Here is a 20,081-nt window from a genome sequence, read left to right as displayed (position 1 = left end):
GTAACCAGGCCCGCTTCTACAAGGGTGCAAAAGCATGCATTGCCCCCTTAGTTCAATGTTTTGCACCCTCAGTTGAATGTGTAGTGTAATAAATAACAAATGATAATAATGTATTTAAACCAATTATAGTGAAACTTACTTAAAAAATTGCATTTTATAACAACAGTGACAAAGATTGGATGTGGATTGGTCACATCTGGCCAACAGTCTGTCATTACAGACACCAAAAAACAATTTAGAATGTTTGACCATGCAGCAGCAAAACAACTAAATATATATGTTTTAAAGTATAAAAGGAAGAAAATAAAGCAACTCCTCTATCCCCCTGTAAGGGCACTGCTTGCATTCCATTTGCTCTTCCAATCTGTCAGGTCAGAGTGATTAACCTAGGTCTGGGCGATATGGTGTAAATCAAATATCACGATATTTTCGACCAAATACCTCGATATCGATACCGCAACGATAGCGTAGTGTTGACTATTGGTGCTTTCACAAAATATTTAAATAATGAGATTTTTGATAATCATCAGTAATATGGATATAATGACTAAGTGGTTATAGGCAAATAATAGAAATGTTACAACAGTCTGGTAAGTTCAGAAAAGGACATCACTTTACTTTAATGCAGCCTTTAAAACCAAGAAAGGACAACACTTATATCATATTACGATATCCAAAATCCAAGACGATATCTAGTCTCATATCAATATCGCTATATTGCCCAGCTCTAGATTAACCTAACTTTTATTAGGCTATTGTCAACTGAAAATTTGCAAAATGCGCTGTAGCAATAGTGACACTGTTGGCAAGGAACACAAATGTTTAAGCATATTTGTCCATCCTCTGTTGCTGGTATGTATTTACATGCTTGCGGTAACAGTGTACAGACGTCAAATAATGAACAGACTACATTTAACTGCGAGTGTTCACAAAGTTTGGCGGCGTAGTGTTAAAATGACCGGGTAGCTTGGCCACAAAAAGACGCTGAAATGTCCCTATCGCGTTGGATAACCATACCGGTACGTTTAAACACATTATCAGGACAAGCTGGCTTCGTTGGCGCCGTAAAAGACGACACTTGTCAAACAAGTATAGCACCTCCGCTTACTGTGTTGTTGTGTTGTTTTGAGGGGGGTGGGGAAGGGGAGGAGGGGGAGGAGGAAAGGGAAGGGGGGGGTGACCGTTGGTGAGTGAGTGAGTGAGTGCGTTACATGAAAACAAAAACACAGAGACACGGGTTATCGTTTCGGGGAGGTTCAAATCTAACGCCCCGGTTAACACACAACCAAGGTGTCAATAGAAAATGCACCGTGCAGTCAGCTCCATGTCAGTACAAACAATAACGTTCACGGTTATCTTACCCGTCTTTGCGTTTAGCTTTATAAACGTGCCCGTAGGTGCCTCGACCCACTTTGCAACCTTCATATTCGAACAGATCTTCTACTCTCTCTCTCTCGGCCGCCAGCTTTGTTTTGAAGTCGTAATCCATTTCAACCCATAAATACGTCTTAATTTACAATAAAATAAAAATTTAATTATTACATGCATTAATTAAATATTCTGGTCGTTTTATTCCCCCACCATTTCCTTGTTTGGGATTTTGGTCTGCTCCGCTTAATGTTCACTGGCTCGTTGACGTTTCTAATTGGCGCGCAGGGCTCGCTGGGAATAGTAGTTCTTTTGAGCAGGCGCCGCGGCTCGCCGCCTTGAAAGCTGAGAAGTAGGAAACTACAACCCGCGTTTATCGCTGTGGTTTGTTGCTCTTTGCGTACTCATGAACGCTGGTTTGGATTTCATGGTGTACAAACAGTGCTGTTGTTCCTTCAAAGTATATAGGCTACTTTATAGTCTTTAGATATATATTAAGAAATATTTGTATAATTCCTGAACTGTTAATGGCGTTAATTTCATAACATATTTACCAATTATTATCAAGGTAATACAACAAATACATTACATCTTTACAGAAAATAAATTATTCCTCTGAAAATACTGTTGTGTTTTATTATCAGAAAAGGTGTATGCTAAATTGACAGCTAACGCCCTATTGGCTCCTTCATTTTTTTTTTAAATCAAGAATGGCAATTTCCAAAGCAGGATCTAACACATATGGGTTTTTATTTGGTTGCTAAATGGAGTTACTTATATAAACGTGTGTATTTGCAATGATAATGTTGATAAAAAGCAAATGATCGTTATATGTTTTCTTCAACTGCAATGGGCCTAACATGCTCATTTTATAACAGATATTTCTATTCTATATAGGCTAATATTTTTTTCACATACAATTCGAAGTGAAAATTGTGTTTTTGTTAATGTCAACATGGAGTACAAACAATAAATTTATACATTATTAATACATACATTACGACCGTACAATGGTACGTTTCAGGAATAAAATATGAAAATGTAATTCATATGTACACAACCAAAACGTAGAAGTATTTGTTTACATAGAAATTTACCTAAGCATATTGGAGCTCTAAAAATATAGTTTTTATGCGATACATAGGTAAAATACTCCCACGTTTTTAAATAGTGACTTACATGAACATCACTTACTGGTTTATAATCATAATATCCTTCTAAAATGTATTGTAGTCTGTACTGTAATCTAATGTGTTTGTTTGTACAGAGTATGGCTCCGGACGTCACTGGAGAAAACCTCTGTTTTTTCAATGAGTGATCGGGCCCTGAACCAATCACATATCACAAGCCAGAGCCCTGCGACCTGATTGGCTTATAGTAAGACTGACGTAAGTATGGCTCGCACATAAATTCACTGCGCCGTCTCCATTCAGTGCTCTGCACAGTATGGCCGGCGATATTAGCTAGCAGTCGCTAACGGTATTCTCTGCAAAAGGGAAGACGGTAATTCAAGAAAATCACCACCTGGATTGCTTAAAGGACTGTACCTCAATAAATTATAACCGATCTAAGAAGGATTAATCAAGTTGTAAACATTACAACCGAAGTTTAATATTTGTTGCTGGGTGTCTGTTGTCTCATGATGGAAGATAACGGTGCACATTTCTTCGAGGGGACCGAGAAGCTGTTGGAGGTGTGGTTCTCTCGACAGGATGAAACCAAAGGAACCGGGGACCTCCGTACCATCCCGAGGTTTGTGTCTTTTAACGTCTCCGGTGTCAGCCCCTTAGCAGCAAAAGGAAACGTGGACTAAAACGCAGGGCACATGCTTGGCGTTATTCCCGCAGTTCGTTTGTGACATGTAACCAATTTAACGGGATGCAAATGTGTGTGAATGGAATTTGTTTTCCAGAGGTACTCTCTTCTCTGTATTCATTAGTTCAGCCTCAGTTTGCTAGCTAGGGAAGGGAGCTAAAAGTCTGACAACAGAGCTCACTACCATGGACTAGCTAACTAACACCGTCACTCGAAAATGGCCACCTCCCCCTTTTAATAGTGGTACTTCCAAGCTGAGTCATTCATTCTTTACCGAGCAAATAACGTTATATTATAAATGCAATATTGGCATGATCCCTCATCTGTTATGGAGAGCGATATATCAATGATACGACGTGAATGTTCAAACCTATAACTTTCTCTGTATCTTAAAAAGCATGTTGGCAACCCGTTTATAGCTAACTGTTAGCTGACTCTAGCTAGTTCCTCGGAGAAAATATGACGTTATTCAGCAGTCTTCTACTGTTTTTCTTATTCGTAACACGGTAGCGTTTGAATTTGAAGGCTTTACTTTAATTAGTGTTATGTGTTAGCTTGCTTTGGTGCCAACATTAGGCGGTCTGGATCATTTTTATCCCTATATCGGTGCACACGCGTTTTATTGCCCCCGCATTGGTGTTGGGACGTCGTTGATTAAATCACATCCCAGTGCTAGCTAAACCAAGCTACCGTGTTACGAAGCCCACCGGTTATTGATTAAATTGCGTTGTGTGTTTGTTGTGCTGTAAATAGGGAGGTTATTTTTTTTTTCTGCGTCATTCAACAACGAGGGGGGGGGTGGTCCCTGAAGATGTCAAGCATGTGGCCCGTCGTCACCGCGTGTTGCCTCGGTTGCAGCTCGGCTGCCGACACGGACACGTTTAGATTCTCGTCAACCAGATAGTATATGTATTATAAAGAGACGAGTGGTTGCTCGACATTTTACAACACTATAATTAGAGAGACACTAAGTCGCCAGTGGGTGTTGTGGGTTGAGACCCCTTGACTGAAGGTGGAAGGTGATGCTTTTCGGTTAAGGGTTCTCTCCGCACACGGTTACCCACTGCACGGCAGCCCCGAGACCACGCTCGGCGGAAATGGCATGTAGTCCATGTTCTGGTCACGTTCCCAGCCATGTAGTCCTCCTCCTCCCTTCCCTCTGATTGGTTAGAGGGTCTCCCCTACAGTGATTTGCTTAGAGGCACTTGGCTGCATTCAAAGAATAGGCTATGTCTGGGTTGGTAGGACATTCAGAGAAATGAAGGTGAATGGCGAAACGGGCTGTTCTTTTATTCAGCTCAACCCAATCAATTTGTTACTGTGCCTCAAACAATGAGGTGCTTGTGCTAAGTAGAACAAAGTCTACAACAACAAAGTGGGCAGCCCACTGTCGTCGTCGTCCCCCCCGCTCTGGGGTCTGCCTGGCTGAATTCAAGTTGCTACAGCACTAACTGGAGGTCTGGCTCTTTGGAGCTGCCATTTGCTTTCCTCCCAGCACAATCCCCCCCCAGCGTTGGAGTGAGACACAAGGATGATAGGGTGTGCTAGCTCACTGCTTCCCAACCTTTTTTGGTCTGACGTACCCCCACAGCCTTGTCTAAAGAACTCTCATACCCCATTATTGATTCCAAATGTATGACACTATTCATTACAGAAAAGTGGATATTGTTGATTCTTTCGTTTAGTCAAACTGTCAATATTAAGCTTGGTTTGTTCTGCAGTCGTACTACTACCTGGGGTGAAGCGGAATGTTTCAACAGTGTCCATTGACATTACAGCACTTTTTAGCTAACTATTTAACGGTTTCTCCATTACTTTTAGCTAATCATTTGAACTGTTAAGTGTGTGTGTCTGTGTGTGGTTGAGCTACTCTCTCCAGTCTTTCCACGTACCCCCTGGCAACTGCAGAAGAACCCCCTGGGGGTGCACGTAACCCTTGAGAATCAATGCACTAGCTATCTAATTTTTGTCTCCATTTGTGGACTGATAAACAGTAAATTTATTGAATATACTACTCCATATCGGTTTCTTTTTTTGTTTGTTTGTTTTCTCTACGGAAGGGCATCCCTGTAACCCACGAGCCAATCCTAACAGTGGGTGTTCATGTGCTTAAGGCTACTGTGTTGAGTACAACACCTAGTAGTAAAATTCAGTATACCGGTCCAGTGGTTGGCTTAATGTCAAACCTGTGGCAAGGTTCAAGGCTAAATCTGCTTGCGCTGTTTGTGGCTGGGAAAAAAAGAGGACTGGCATTAATTTACAGCCAGAGGGCAGATTAAAAGCTCGGAGGGACACGGTCAGTGGATCAGGCTCGCTGGATGTCAGCCAATGTCCAAATAAGTCCACAAGGGTTATCTGATTCAAAAAATGTGCAGCTCGCTTACGTTACCTCTGCTGTCCTTCGTCAGGGCTCTGCAGCAGATTAGTCTGCTTCTAGTGATTGTCAAGAAACTACTCCGGAAGGCCCGGTAATGATCTCCCATTACACGCTTCAAAATGTGTTCCCGTCACTGTCCCCATGGCTCTGCAGCTAAATGTTAGTCATGACATCTTCAAATGGAAAACATCAACAAAAGTAGCCAAACTTCCATAAATGTCATGTTGGTAAGCCACAGATCCCTGTCTTTTGGGTATGGATGAAAGCTTTTTATTTTTATTTTTATTTTTTTTTAAATGGTCCTTTCCTAGAGACCGCTCTTCCTCCTTTGAGGAAAATCTGATCCTGCTGAGCGACCAGAAATAGCCTGGTGTACATTTCACACTGAAACGGGAGCTGACCCTGGTCTCCAGTAACATCCTTCTGGTATGAAGCCGGGCGTCCAGCATGTTGAAACGGCTTTCTAATCAAGGAGGGGGGGGAAATGATTCCTAACATTCTGGATAAGTCATACCTGAGCTCCCCGCGTCCTACCCGGAAAGCCACGCCGTCTGGGGGGAAAACCACTCTCCGCTCTCCGTTGACTTGAATTGCATAAGATGCCTCATTGTCAATTCCATCTGCTAGCAAACAAAAATATGCATAAAAGCTGCTGTGGTGGGATGCACTACCAACAATGGAAATAACCCGTAACTTAAGTTGTTATAAGCTGCTGACCCGAAAAGCTTAGCTCTTAAGACAAGTGGATACAGATGTGAGGAATCAGCAGGAAGAAAGGGTAGATGGTGTGATCTGGACACTAACCCACCGACATGCCAAACACTAGGTTTGCACCAAGCGTTTTGTTGCCAAGTCAAATATCCAAATGTCAGTTTAAAGCTTAACTATATTTCTATAAATTTAAAGGTGCTCTAAGCAATGTCTTTTTTTTTTTTTTTTTTTTTTTTAGGCTACAACTTTTTTTTTTATCACATACAGCAAACCTCTCCTCACTATCCGCTAGCTGCCTGTCCACTGAACACACTGTAGACAACCAGGCAACGAAAACAAACCGCGCAAACCTGCACCACCAAACATAAGTGTTCCAGCCAATAACTGACAAGAAGGATTTGGGGGTGGGTGTTAGTGCACGGAAGGGAGGTGGGGAGGGGCGAGCTAGCCTCCGTTTTGTTTGATAATACTTTGAACATCAAGAAGTGACATCACCCAAACATCACTTAGAGCAGTTCCCAGAGTCTCCCCAGGCTGTGCTTCCTACTGGACATGCAAGTGAAATATGTTCAAATGAGAAGTATCTAGGGAAATTTCAGTTCAAGGTGTTTAACTTTTTCACCCAGTAATTGTGTTTAAATAATCGGGATATTGGCCAAATGAATCGTGACTCATTTTTTTTTCACCCATAATCGAGCAGCCCTAAACGAATGTCAAAGGGCTAATTGTTGCTTTTCATTTCTCATTTTAGGTTTGAGTGGGACAAACTTCTGGAGAATGTGCATTGTTTGATCATAAGTGTGACAAAGTCTGACAAGCAGGAAGCTTATATACTCAGGTGAGTGTCTTTACTTGCAGTCTCTCTCCCCGGTTTTCCTACTGATTTTAGATGGCAGACAGGATTAGACAGCGGTCACCTGTAAGCTGCTTGCCACGGAGAGCACAGGCTCCTTCTGGACACACGTAACATGCTGCATAGCTTTGATTGGATGAATTCTATCCAAGAGGGATGTAATGAGGAAACCCTGCCTCAACACTATCTGAAAGGTTCACAGGCTCAGTCTGTGGCCACCATTACCAGACAGGAAAAAAGATGCCTTCTGCTGTACTAATGTAAAAGAATCGACTGTGCCATCTCTGGCAGATGGCAGATGAAACAAGTTGTCATGGCAACCTGGAAGTGATTTCACTCTTTCACAGTCCAAACAACTGCAGCTGCATGTCGAGTCTAATACGGACTGCAAGCCGTATGCTCCGAATGACCCAGAACCATGGTGACATGGTGTCAACAAAGGTTTTAGCTTTGCGTTTGCAATCATGTATGCAATAAACATGCATGATATAATGTATGTTCCCACTAATATTTTGACAGATGTTGTACGACACATTCCTGATGCGCTCTGGGTATTTAAGATGGCGACTCTGTCTTATTGGAGGTCTGAGAAAGATCATTAAAATCCTTTTAGCTGGTGCTTTCTGGTATGCACATCTACTTGTTCTTTCTATGACATTGCTTTGATCCAGCAGCAGCCATCCCATTGGGCACACTTTTTCTTTTTTTTTATTCTTTTATTAGCTCCTCCTGCTGACATAAAGTGATATGTCCATTCCCTGTTAATATGTGGAATTCAGGCATTCCACAAGTACATACATGTTTAATGTGTGCTGTAAGTGGGGATTTAACTTCTAATCTTGGAAATGTTGGCACCATGCTTGACAAATGTAGCTGCGCAGGAAGAGGGGGAAAAAAAGGTCAAACCCCATGGCAAATGTCCCCCTCTTTCTCCCCTTTCGTATCTCAGCTTCCCTGCCCCAAAAAAAAGGATCAAACAAAAGTAAATTTGAAGGTTTGGTAAACCTCTACTAGCCTGTAAATCCAGACCCAAATCCGAAAGATTAAGGGTCTGGCATTGAGTAATGAAAATGGCCCAACTTGAGTGGCAGAACCAAACATGCATTTGAAAATCTCACTGCACACAATTGGATAACCCTACAACCATATCCAGAGCCCTGTACGCTTAACTACCAGCGGAGCTAACTGGTAGAACTGTCGTCATTACTCCATTCCAGTGAGTCGCTGAGCAAATTTCAAATTGTGCTCTCGGGGGGCCGCTGGATTTCCAGGGTAACCCTCTACAGCGTTTCCCTGAGATTGGCTGTCGGGATTTATTATTCCTGCAACTCAAATTGAAAGAATAAAGTAAATTCCGACTTTAGCTGCAGCTGGTTCAACCACGGAGATGCGAGACAGGCTGGTAAATTTCAAGTTTTCTATTTCTTAATAGCTATATATTTTGCGTGCGTTTGTGTCAAACTCTACAGCAGAGGATGGTCATAGAGAGACTTTATTTATTTTTTTTGGTACAAACATTCAGCTGCCAGTGTGACTGATAGCCTTCCGAGATCTACTCTCCAAACGGGACACGTGCATTTGGCGCTTGGCAGGTGCTATTTCGCACCCCGGCTCCAAATATATTTGTGCCCCTCTGAGATTAGACCGATTATGTAAGCTCAGTGGACCCACAGGGACTAAAGCAGTGCATGAGTGGAAGGAGTACACTGTGTGAGCGGTGTGAGCACTCACTTGTACTTCTTTGCTTTCCGCAGTGAGAGTAGCATGTTTGTCTCCAAGAGACGTTTCATTTTGAAGACATGCGGAACCACCCTCTTACTGCAAGCACTGGTGCCTCTGCTGGAACTCGCCAGGGAGTACTGCGGCTTCGATGCCATCGAGGTAGGACGCATGCAGCATTTGAATATATGGAAAAACCTCATCAGGGACTGAAATAAATTTTAAACAAAGAAATGTCTGTAGCTATTACCAGATGTCCATGGCTGTTCCTCTCTCACATTTTTCTGTGGGTTCTTTTTTTTGCAGAATTTCTTCTACTCCCGCAAGAACTTTATGAAGCCAACCCATCAAGAGTTCCCTCATCGAAACTTCCAGGAGGAAGTGGACTTCCTCAGCCAGATTTTCCCAAGTGCGTAACTTTACAGAAGCTTCGCACTGTCCTCCTTTTTTACAAAATGCTCTGAAAAAGCATTTTTTTTCCAGAATGTCTGTCTGCTGTGTGACTAGGAAGGCTGGCAACGTTAACTTGTGTTCTACAAATCCAATAGACGATGCATGCAATTCCATATTTGAGATTCTGTCAGGTGAATGGTAGTCTATAGCCACGACTTTCCCCGTCTAGGATTACTCCGGATATTCCGCCGGATGTCCCTCTTTTCGGCCAGATGTCCGTCCACTTCCTCTTCTTTTTGTGTTGGCGTTCTAACCTCCGGTGGATTTGTGAGGACTATGGTTAACTGCTCCTCAGATCTCTGCAGGGTAAATCCAGACATCCAGCTAGACTATCTGTCCAATCTGAGTTTTCTGTTGCACAACTAAAACTACTTTTGAACGTACACATGTTCCACCAAAACAAGTTCCTTCCTGAGACTATTTAGCAGAGGCACAGTGGCTCCGTCCGGCGTTTAGCGCCGCCCCAAGACGATTGTGATTGGTTTAAAGAAATGGCAATAAACCAGAGCATGTTTTTCTCCCATCCTGAAATGCTGTGTGGACTAGCCAGACCTTCCTCTGCAGCGCTGTGGAGGAAGGTATGGCAATGCCAGACAAGGTGAACAGTAACTATAAAACTAAACCTTCAACTAACCTTCTTTTTGCATCTTCCAGATGGTGCAGCCTACTGTATGGGACGTTTGAACTCTGACTGCTGGTAAGTGTGTGTCTCTGTGTGTGTCTGTCTATCTCTAACCACAACCGTCCCCTTGTCATGGCCGGTGTGTGGCGTATCATTTCCCCATTGTTGCGTCCCCCAGAGCAGCCCAGTGTCATGGCAGTTCGTGAAGCGTTCACGTCCAAAAATCGTGACCTGTACCCGTAATAAACAAGACAATCGTGACCTGTACACAACTCAATGAATTAAAATAATGTGACCATTTCACGAACTGCATGAGACCAGGTTGCAACTACACACCAGTAACGTTTCTGACTGCCTCCTGCACGGTTGTTGCGGTGACACCCACTCACAGACTCGCAAGGTAAACAATCGCGGCAATGCTGTCACGCCTTGTCTCTTGTGTGGCAGTATTTCAGCCACAGCATGATATTGTTGCATGACTTCTTTTTTTTCAGTTCCGTGTGGCGCTGACTCGCGCAGATCCTTTTATTATTTTTTTTTTTAATGAGTCAGAAGCTGAAATCACAACCTAACTTTACTTTTAATATTAAACAAAGCGAAATGTTCTCCCCTTGTCCTAAAATTGCTTACTGCTGCAATGCAACACTTAGTGACATTATAACCACGGTTCTCTGAGGAAAGACTATTTTTCCAGTCATATTTCTTAAATGAAATTTTCTTTTAAAATAGTGTTCTTATTGTGAACCCAACCTAGTGTCTCGTCACACCCCTACTCTCATGTCCTAGTTCTTTCTACTCAGTTATTTTAATCAATGACCTCCGACAGGTACCTGTTTACCCTGGACTTACCAGAGTACTGGCAGAACAAGCATGCGGATCAGACGCTGGAAGTTCTGATGAGTGACCTCGATCCAGCCATTATGGACCAGTTCTATATGAAAGATGGTGTTTCTGCAAGTGATGTCACTCGTGTAAGTAGACTCTTACCATTTTGTATGTGTTTTGTTTCAACAGGCATCGGCACACACAGCTCTCCATTGTGATGGGATTAAGTTGGTTAGGCTAGTGGTTAGACATGAGAGTTGGATCGATTTCCAGTTTCGGTTTAGTGTGAGAGGCTAAACCAGTTTGCTTGTATGTAAATTGAGGACACCTTCTGACGAGATGTTGTATGGCAGTTAGAGCTGGCAGGCAATGTGAGACTATCTCCATGGTGCTTTAAAGGTCCCGTGTGTAACATGTTTAGTTGTTCATTTAGCGTAATGTGTTTAGTTGTTCGTTTAGTTGTGTTGCGTTCACAAACGTGTCCTTTTTCATCAATATTTACCACCACCATCAATTCCAAGTATTCCTTTTGGCTTGAAATTTTACATTTGCATTCACATGGACTGGGCTAGACTCTCCATATTCATGCTCCATCTTGAAATCCATTAGCCGGTAAGGGATATACAGGACATACTGCTCTGCCTTTCGCGTTTTCTCTGTCACATGATACATTCTCAGGTGATGCTAATGGGTATCGTAGCTTCACGGCCCCGGCAAGTTTGAAGAAGGAAACATGGAAGACCACACGTATTCAAAATCCAAATTTCAGGAACAGGAGTCTTCTCCTTCGCCAAGAAAATGGAGATTGAAAAGATCAAGAGACCGGCGTCATCCAAATAATACCTTGGACTGCGTGGCGTTGATTGCGATATATAATCTCAGCGCTAGATGGGAGACCTTCCCACACATTGGACCTTTTTTTAAGAACTGCAACACACAGAGAGCCAAAGTGAATGTGCAAACCTGATATTCGGCATCATCCTGGACATTTCCTTCGGTTGATTAGGGGTGGGAATCGATTTGTACCTCACGATTAGATTCAGAGGCCAATGATTTAATTCTAAACAGATTCCCGATGGAACTATTTTTTTTTTTTTTTTTTTTTTTTTTTTTAACATTCCAATGCGTGATTTACAAAAAATATGTATGTATACATGCAATACATTGTTTTTTATTTATTTTTTTTGCATTCTTGCCTAGTCTCGAAGTTGTTGTCCATTATCCCATCCTCTTTCAGTCACTCTGTTTTCTGATTTGTACTTGTCTATAGCTGTCATGTAAAAGCCCAAACAATATAACAAGACTGCAAGGCCAATATAGCAACATTTGGGATTTGAATCTGATAAAAGAGGTGAGCTGAGAGAGCCGAGACAAAGTGTAAACACTGCATTACTGGCACCACTGCACTCCCATTATACTTCCTCTCCATTATGGACCAAACCGGTTTCAACGTGCTTACACAGGCCCAAGCCTTTGACATGAGCACACGTGGAAGCTTTAAAGAATTTGGATTGATGGCTAGTTAATTCAATTTTATTTATAGTATCAAATCATAACTGTTATCTCGAGACACTTTACAGATGGAGTAGGTCTAGACCACACTCTATAATTTACAAAGCCCCAACAATTACAGTAATTCCCTCAAGAGCAAGCATTAGCAGTGGCTATTGCGACAGTGGCGAGGAAAAACTCCCTTTTAGGAAGAAACCTCGTAATGATTACATGTTGACAATTTCCTGTCTCTTGTTGCAGATGAGTGGAATTCGTGACCTGATACCAGGTTCTGTGATCGACGCCACAATGTTCAACCCTTGTGGATACTCAATGAATGGAATGAAGACTGACGTGAGTGGCTCTCTTTTCTCTTATCGGTCTCGTCTGCCACTTGAAACATTTCTGGAATGTTGCTCTGCTTGTTGTCTTCTCCAGGGAACGTACTGGACCATCCACATCACCCCGGAGCCCGAGTTCTCCTACGTCAGCTTCGAAACCAACCTCTCCGAGACCTCGTACGATGATCTGGTCAGTAAGGTGGTGGACGTGTTCAAGCCAGGGAAATTTGTGACTACGCTTTTTGTCAACCAGGTATGGTTTTTATTAATATAAGCTAGCTTTCATTCAGAGGGATTTTAAAGTATTTATTTATTTTGTATTTATAAGGATCCCCATTAGCTGACACCTAGACGACCAGCTAGTCTTCCTGGGGTCCAAAACAACATTAAATCGGACCATATTAAAACATTTCATGACACCTACAGAAAAGAAAATAAATCCAACTATCTGCTTACAGAACTAAATAACAAAAGATTAAAATTAAATAAAACCAATAACAAACCAAGCAAATGGAGAAATAGCTTGAAAACAATGTTGTATATGACATGGCTGGTATTAAGGTAGCTCACATAGACAAAGCAGAAAATCAAATATTTTTAACCACAACCTAAGAAACCTCATAAGTTAAGTGAAGGTATGATTTGACTTTTCTTTTTAAAATGTACCTTTCCTGTGATAAAACAAATAAATGGAAGTTGTCACTGAGTAAGTTCTCTTTTTGTCCTTGCCTTTGCCCCACCCCCCACCCGTAGAAGTCTAAATGTCGCAGTGTCTTTACTCCTGCCCAGTCGATGGAGGGCTACAAGCGCCTCGACCGCCAGTTGGCTCAATTCAACGATTACAATTTCGTCTTCACTAGCTACGCCAAGAGCCGCCAGCAGAACCAGCAGAGCTGAGGGTTGAGGATGAAGAAGAGGCGTAAAAAGAGAGGCGGCCGCCCAGGGCTCCCCCCCGGTGGCCGGCTTCACCCCCCCGTAGAGAGCTTGTCCTCTTCCTCCCCCCTCCTCTTCCCCTCCTCCCCCGCCGCCGCCTGCTGCTGTTGCTGTCGCCGTTCAGAATCCCCCGGTGCTGGCGTGGTGGCGAGCCCTAGCTTATCCTCCAGTTTGAGTTGTTCGCATTGTTGTACCCGTGACTTAGATCTCTTGCATGGAAGCTCTTTTCTCCGTTTCGATATCCTAGCTCACTCTTGCTGTGATCTTGAAGTGCATGTAGAGGAATTAGACTCGCTCGGTTTGAGGCTGTCCACCTGTGCCCAGTACAACGTTCCCTTCCTGCAGGTCTCCCCCCTCATCCCCCACAGACAAGGCTTCCGCCCGCACTAGGCCGGGGCCCTGACATGCTCAGACCAGTCTGCCTCTTAACCATCCCAACTCCGCCATTTCAAATTTGACCGGACCCCGCTCTGCCTAATCTACTGTCAAATTCCAACATTTGGTATTTATGAATTGCTACCAATTTTTGAGTGCACTTTCGAAAATAAAAATTGGTTACTCATGGTACGAAACGAAGGTCAACCTTTTCGTCTAAAGTCTGATTGAATGTACAAGTCCCTTAACGCTTTTTCGGCCATTCTAATCGTTGTCGCATTGTCCTGTTTGAGTTCCTTATACTTAATACTTGATGCTATTTAACGTTGCACTATTGGATAAAGGTTTGCAGCTTATTGGTCAACATAAAGCGCTCTAAAACGGAAAAAGTTTGACTTTGCTGGGCTCCAAAGCTCGCTCCCATCAGCATTCATTTGTGCTCCTCCACCTCGACAATTGGGTAGTCCGTGTGTTTTCCCCAAAATAGACAGCCTTTTTAAAGTTGGGTCTGGAAAATGTATGTCTATGAATCATTTAAGACATTGAACATGTGCACTTTGTTTCACCCTGGCTTTTTATTTTATTTTTTATATATACAGCATGCTGTATCTATAGGAAGCTTCTGGGTCTTAAACCCATGCCCCCTCCCCCCAAGTCATTTAGCACTCTAGTTTCCATATTTGCATGAAGTGGTTAAAATGATCAAACTGAATGTAGCTCCGGCTGTGTAAAGCAGCTGTCTGTTCCCTGTCTTTTCGAATGTACACGTCTCTAGAGAAAAGCCTGGACCAGGTTTGAGCTGAATGTACCACTCCAGTAGATAGAGCAACCCCCCCCCCACCGTCCTCTATATATACACACTCACGTCCAGCTCACAATGCCCTCTGCCGACCGGCCATTGTCCGGCCCTTAGCAGGTCTCCCCCTGCCAGAGTCAGACTGTCCACTGGCCCCAGAAACCGTGACATGGCGAAAGCCGGCCCTCCTGGCCGCGCCCGCTCTGAATGGGAAATAATGAATCGGACACTTTTTGCTTAGTTGCCCAGCAAAGCGTTTTTCTTTTTCCCACATAATATCCATCCTCCCTCTGTCTCTTTCCGCCCCATACAGAAATCTGTAAGTGCACAATAGAGGCCCACCAGTCTGAGCATGCCAGGGTGATCCCGGATCATTCCACATGTAACCGCTGCATAAACTGCCGTTTTATTAAATTTATTGTGCCCAGACGGTTTTTTGCAGTGAATCGGTCGAAAATGTGACTCCCCTAGCAGTTTTTTTTTTTTTTTTTTTTTTTTTTTCTTTTTGTTTGGATCAATGCCCTTTTGTTCATTGTGGGGTAGGGGGGGTGGATCCTGTGACACTGGTGCATGTGACTACTAGTGCCGTGTTGCTTGACAGTGTAGTGTAGGGCTGTCTCTTCCTTTTTTTTTTTTTTTTTTTCTTCCTCTTAGGGGTCGGGTTAACTTGTGTTGATCTTATATTTCAAGTTGTGGACAAGTGCTGAAAGCAGGTTGGGCATCTGTAACTTATTACTACTTTTAACCTTGTCGGCCTGCCGTGGCGTTTCCGTGGTGTTCATGGTGCTTCTCCTGCCAGAGAACGCAGTTTGAATTTAGAAGCGGAGAAGACGCGGCGGGAGGCGTAGCCTGCTTTCAGCCCCGTGTTGCAGTACTTCTTTTGAAATGTGTGCAATCTGCACCTATAGCAGTGCATACGTCACTTCAAGCTTCTTCTTTTTTTTTTTTTTTTTTTTCTTCTTCAGCCAGTTGGACCAGTAGATTAAGTTGGGATTAGTCGATGTAAGAACTAGCAGTGACGTTTACTCGCCTAGCTTTGTCTATCACAGCTTTTTGGAGTGGTTTCATTCTTTCCCTGAGGACCAATCTCTGCTTTTACATGAGCTATTCTCAACTTGCAGTCAAAAGAAATGAAGTGATCTGCAATGCTTGCTATAGGTGGCTATAGATTTTTTTTTTTTTTTTTTTTTTTTTTTTTTTTCCTTTAAATTAATTTTTTATATGAACTCACACATTTAAAGTGTTCAGAAATACTGAAGAAGTTTTAACACAAACTGTTCTTAGATTAAGTACATTTTAACCTTGTTGGTGTGAATCATTGCTTTTTTTTTTTTTTTTTTTTTTTTTTTTTTTTATACACAGTGAACTCACAATGCATTTTGCAGTTGAATGGTAATAGAATTTTATACAAAAATATTTTGTATTTTTGCTGCGGACCAATCTTTATTTTTTTCTTTCCCCCCCTTTTTTTTTTTTTTTTTTTTTTTTTTAATTTGTCCAAATATTTATTTTGTTGTGAAACCAGTTTGTTCTGACGTTTTATGGGATGACCTTTTTCAGAGCTGACTAAATCATGTATTTTTATTTTTTTGTTTAAGTTTTTACTGTCCCTTCCTCTGAATCTTCTCTCCAGAGGAAGAGAAAGTGAAAGCTTCCCCCAGGGTCAGAGAGGGTGCAGTTGCAGGATGTACTGAAGGAGAAACTTTGCTGTTCTAGTTCTTTCTTTTGCTGTTCTTTGGATGGTCAAGATGTGCTAAATATATCTGTGCTACGAGCTTGATGCTTCAATAAAAGATACTTATCTGTGCGACTGTTGTGTTTATTTGAAGGCTTTTAGGCCAGAGCATTCAGGAACAAAGCTTGTCATTTAAGAGGATCCTCAACGCATAAAACATACAAACAGTACAGTCCAGGGGTGTCACTCATTTTCACTGAGGGCCACACTGGGAAATGAGAATCCCCATCACAGGGCCAGACGTAAAGTTTAGTGACATGCTTTATTTTATCCGGAGACGGTCAAATTTCTTTGACCGTATTATTCAACCCAGTCTCACAGCAGTTTGTGAAATGGTCACGTAATGTTAATTATTGATTAGTGTACACAAACATGTTTTTTTATTTTTTTTTTTTTTTTTTATTTGTGATGGTCAGCATGTTTTTTTTTTTTTTTTTTTTTATTTTTTTTTTTTTTAAACAATTTATTTCAATGGGAAGCATCTTTCATGATCACAGCACTTTTCTCAATGGAAAAGATGACGTAGTAGTAGATGTAGATAACTTTATTGTCCCCGTGGGGCAGTTGGGTTTGCGGCACAATCGCAAGACACTTTATGACAGGACCTCAGACATATGATACAAACAAATAGTTCTTACATCACACACTACAATACACTATACACCCTTGGGTATGGTCAGACCAGCTGCACGACTAGCTTATTCTGATTGATTTATGGCTTGTGGTACAAAAAGAAAATTTAGATCTGTTCTTGGTCAACAAATAGTATGGAAAAGTATGAAAGCCCAAAAAGCAGCGTAAGGAGGTTGGTTGGGGGGATGGATGGGTCAAACAACACAGGACTTTCACCCAGGAGACCGGGGATCGTTTCCTAAACCCAACCTGTCCCGCTGTATACAGCTATGCAGCTGTGCAGAGGTTTATTCCTCAACGCAGAAGGTCCAGGGTTCGAGGCCGACCTGTGGTAAATGTGTTTGGGGGAAGATGCCAAACAAAATGCACCTGGCGACAGGGTTCTCCAGGATACACATGGAAAAGAAAGCTAACCGCTGAGAACTCTGGAGGTTGCTTGGCGACAGCCTTCAGGAGGGGTGTGTCAGGCATAAGATCCTCCACAGTGCTGCAAAGGAGGGTCTGGCTAGTCCACACAGCATTCCGGGGTGGGAGACAAACGTGCTCTGGTTTGTTGGTATTTCTTTAAACCAATCCCAATCATCTTGGGCTGGGCTAATCAAAGAGACTGGGTGCAGTGTCTTCAGCTATACACCCTCTCCTGTTGGTCTAGGCTAACGCTGCAACTCCTCACTGGCTCCAATTCTACTTTTAGAGACTAGGAACCACGAGTAACTCTTCATTCTGGGAGGGCAGTGCTCTAGTGCAGTGTTTCTCAAATGGGGGTATGTGTCCCCCTAGGGGTACTTTGGAGGACTGCAGGGGGTACAAGAGATATATTTAACAAAATGTTTAATAGTTACAAGGCTGTTGTCCAAAATATTGTTCCTCTTTATGTTGAATTTTTTTTTTCCTACCAAAAATGTGACATTTGTGTCGCCTTCTTTGGAATTAATCTTGCCTTTCTTCCTATACTGTCCTACTTTTTACAAGTTTCTCGCTTTTTTCTTCTTATGTCACTGTTTTTGAACTCTTTGATACTATTTTGACCTATTTTTGTCTTACTTCCTTCTTTCTACCATCTTTTTCCAAGTTTTTGTCTTTTTTACAGTTTTTGTCTCTTTTTCTCATTAGCATTTAAATGTTTTTTTCAGTTACAAGACTGTTGTTTAGTAAATCTATCGCTGACAGCGCTGTACTGTTCCTCTTTATATACACTTTTTTTCTATCGAAAATGATTAGCGCTGGTCAGGGGGTATTTGGCTTAAAGAAGCAATTCAAAAGTGGTACATTATTGAAAAAAGTTTGAGAACCACTTCTCTAGTGTGACAATAAGGTACTATGAGCTCTTTAAGATATGATGGTGCCTACAACACAAAGAAAGCAGAAGGTAACGGACATCGGTAAAGTTAAAAGGGTTCCACTCACATAACTTGGTTATTAGAGCTAAACATTTGACACTGAAGTGCAGTGGTCATTCTATTTGGTCAATTGGGAATACAGGTTAAACAGTAAAAGAACAATTTTCTGTTATATCATATCATATACATTGGAAACTTTTTTTTGGTGTCTGATTTATGTCCACTTATTTTGCTCAGGTAGTGATTTAATGTGCACTTTTAACATTGGCTTAACCTCAACACCTGATGGATTGAGAATTTCTCGTAATGATGCATCTAACAAAACCACATTTGTTAATCACAGTGTGGCTAAAATGAGCTCACTGAGGCGGCGTCTGTAATCAGCCCTGCCTCTGACTGCATGAAACCTGACAACCTGCATTACACAGCTCATGTTACTACAGGGCCTGATGAAGAAATGCTCAAAATGGTTCTTTAGAGACATAATGACAGTTTGACAACCTCACATCTGATTTGGACTGATACTGACTGGGTTGTAGCTTGACTGACAACCAATATAGTTTTTAAAGAGCCCAGCTTGTGTTTTTTCTACATCTCTCAAGGCTGCATCTGCTTTTTCCTTCCTCGAGAGAGTTTTTTGGTACAGTGCTGTTTTCATGTAAAATGAACAGAATAGCAGCTTTTTCACTTTAGTGTTAATTGATTAGGATTTTTTTTACTTGAGCCTGTCACGTAAAAATGTCTGTACACGTTCCTGAGGTCACTGTAAGACTTTTTGCTGCCGAAGCTAATGAAGCGTTTGTGAATATGAAACTGGCTTCCCTGACGCTGGGACTGCCAGATCCCTAAAAACAGTTTATGCAGACCGTTGATAAGAGCTGCGTGGCTCTGTGTTGCTGCAACACCACGGAGACAAAACTCCGTCCGGTTGCAAATTTCTCTGCTAAACTTGATTCTGCCACTCAAAGTATTAAATACGCCCTGTTCCACATTCTGTATCACACATTTTGTGGGAACAGAATAAAACTCTCTGTGGCCAGGTACCTTAGATATTACTACTCTGTTAAATTGCAAAATGTCACTCTAACAGATGCACTGTTCTTAACCCTGATTTTTTTCTCGAAACACCAGCTGACCGTGAGAAACAATGGTGCTGCAGAGCTACAGGTGGTACCATGACTGGACCTCTCTGACACACCTCTCACTAACCCCGATTTCATTTTTTTAGGTTAACAGTTCTTCTTCCAGAGACTCTAGCAGTGTGGGCTTCTCTGTTGTATCTGATTTGGACCTCTGCCATCTCATCTCTCAGTACAAGCAGTAGAGCTCATTCTTCCTAACAGAAAGCTATCCAGCTTTTTCTTTCTTAAATTTTGCAAAGTTGACACATGGGTTAAAACCAGGTGTAAAAAGTATGATTAGGATGATGGAAATACAATTGAGGGAAAAACAGTTGTTTCACAATGGTGAAGCAACATTGGTTCACAAATGATTTCTTTTTGGATCAAGACTACTGTCAGCTAGTGTAGGAGCCAAAGCCCTACTTACTGAAATAATTCCAAAATGGTGAATTCCTACCAAAATCTCAAGTATAGTGGTTTGCATTCAAAATGCAACATGCCTACATTTGACAAAAGCTCTGCTTATTGTACTGAGGTATAGAATGTGCACGCGCAAGCGACTTAACCTGTCAC

General features: G+C 42.1%; 2 protein-coding genes across 2 annotated transcripts in view; one reads left to right on the top strand and one right to left on the bottom strand.

The window, feature by feature from the left end:
- Positions 1-1,618, bottom strand: part of cdk19 (cyclin dependent kinase 19) — a 70,987-nt gene extending 69,369 nt beyond the window's left edge. Inside the window, exon 1 of the mRNA XM_028605315.1 lies at positions 1,362-1,618. Within this exon, the coding sequence (XP_028461116.1) occupies positions 1,362-1,489 (128 nt within the window). The 5' untranslated portion in view covers positions 1,490-1,618. The remainder of the gene's footprint in view (positions 1-1,361) is intronic.
- A 1,205-nt stretch (positions 1,619-2,823) lies between these two features.
- On the top strand, positions 2,824-16,151 carry amd1 (adenosylmethionine decarboxylase 1). The gene is made up of 9 exons (XM_028605234.1): positions 2,824-3,120; positions 7,023-7,109; positions 8,879-9,005; positions 9,150-9,252; positions 9,951-9,993; positions 10,745-10,889; positions 12,496-12,588; positions 12,673-12,828; positions 13,329-16,151. The coding sequence occupies exons 1-9, from the start codon at positions 3,008-3,010 to the stop codon at positions 13,470-13,472; spliced, it is 1,011 nt and encodes a 336-aa protein (XP_028461035.1). The 5' UTR covers positions 2,824-3,007; the 3' UTR covers positions 13,473-16,151.
- The last annotated feature ends 3,930 nt before the right edge of the window (positions 16,152-20,081 follow it).

The sequence above is a fragment of the Perca flavescens genome, chromosome 18, assembly GCF_004354835.1.
Source record: "Perca flavescens isolate YP-PL-M2 chromosome 18, PFLA_1.0, whole genome shotgun sequence".
NCBI classification, from domain to species: Eukaryota; Metazoa; Chordata; class Actinopteri; order Perciformes; family Percidae; genus Perca; species Perca flavescens.
This window is presented reverse-complemented; position numbering and strand designations above follow the sequence as displayed.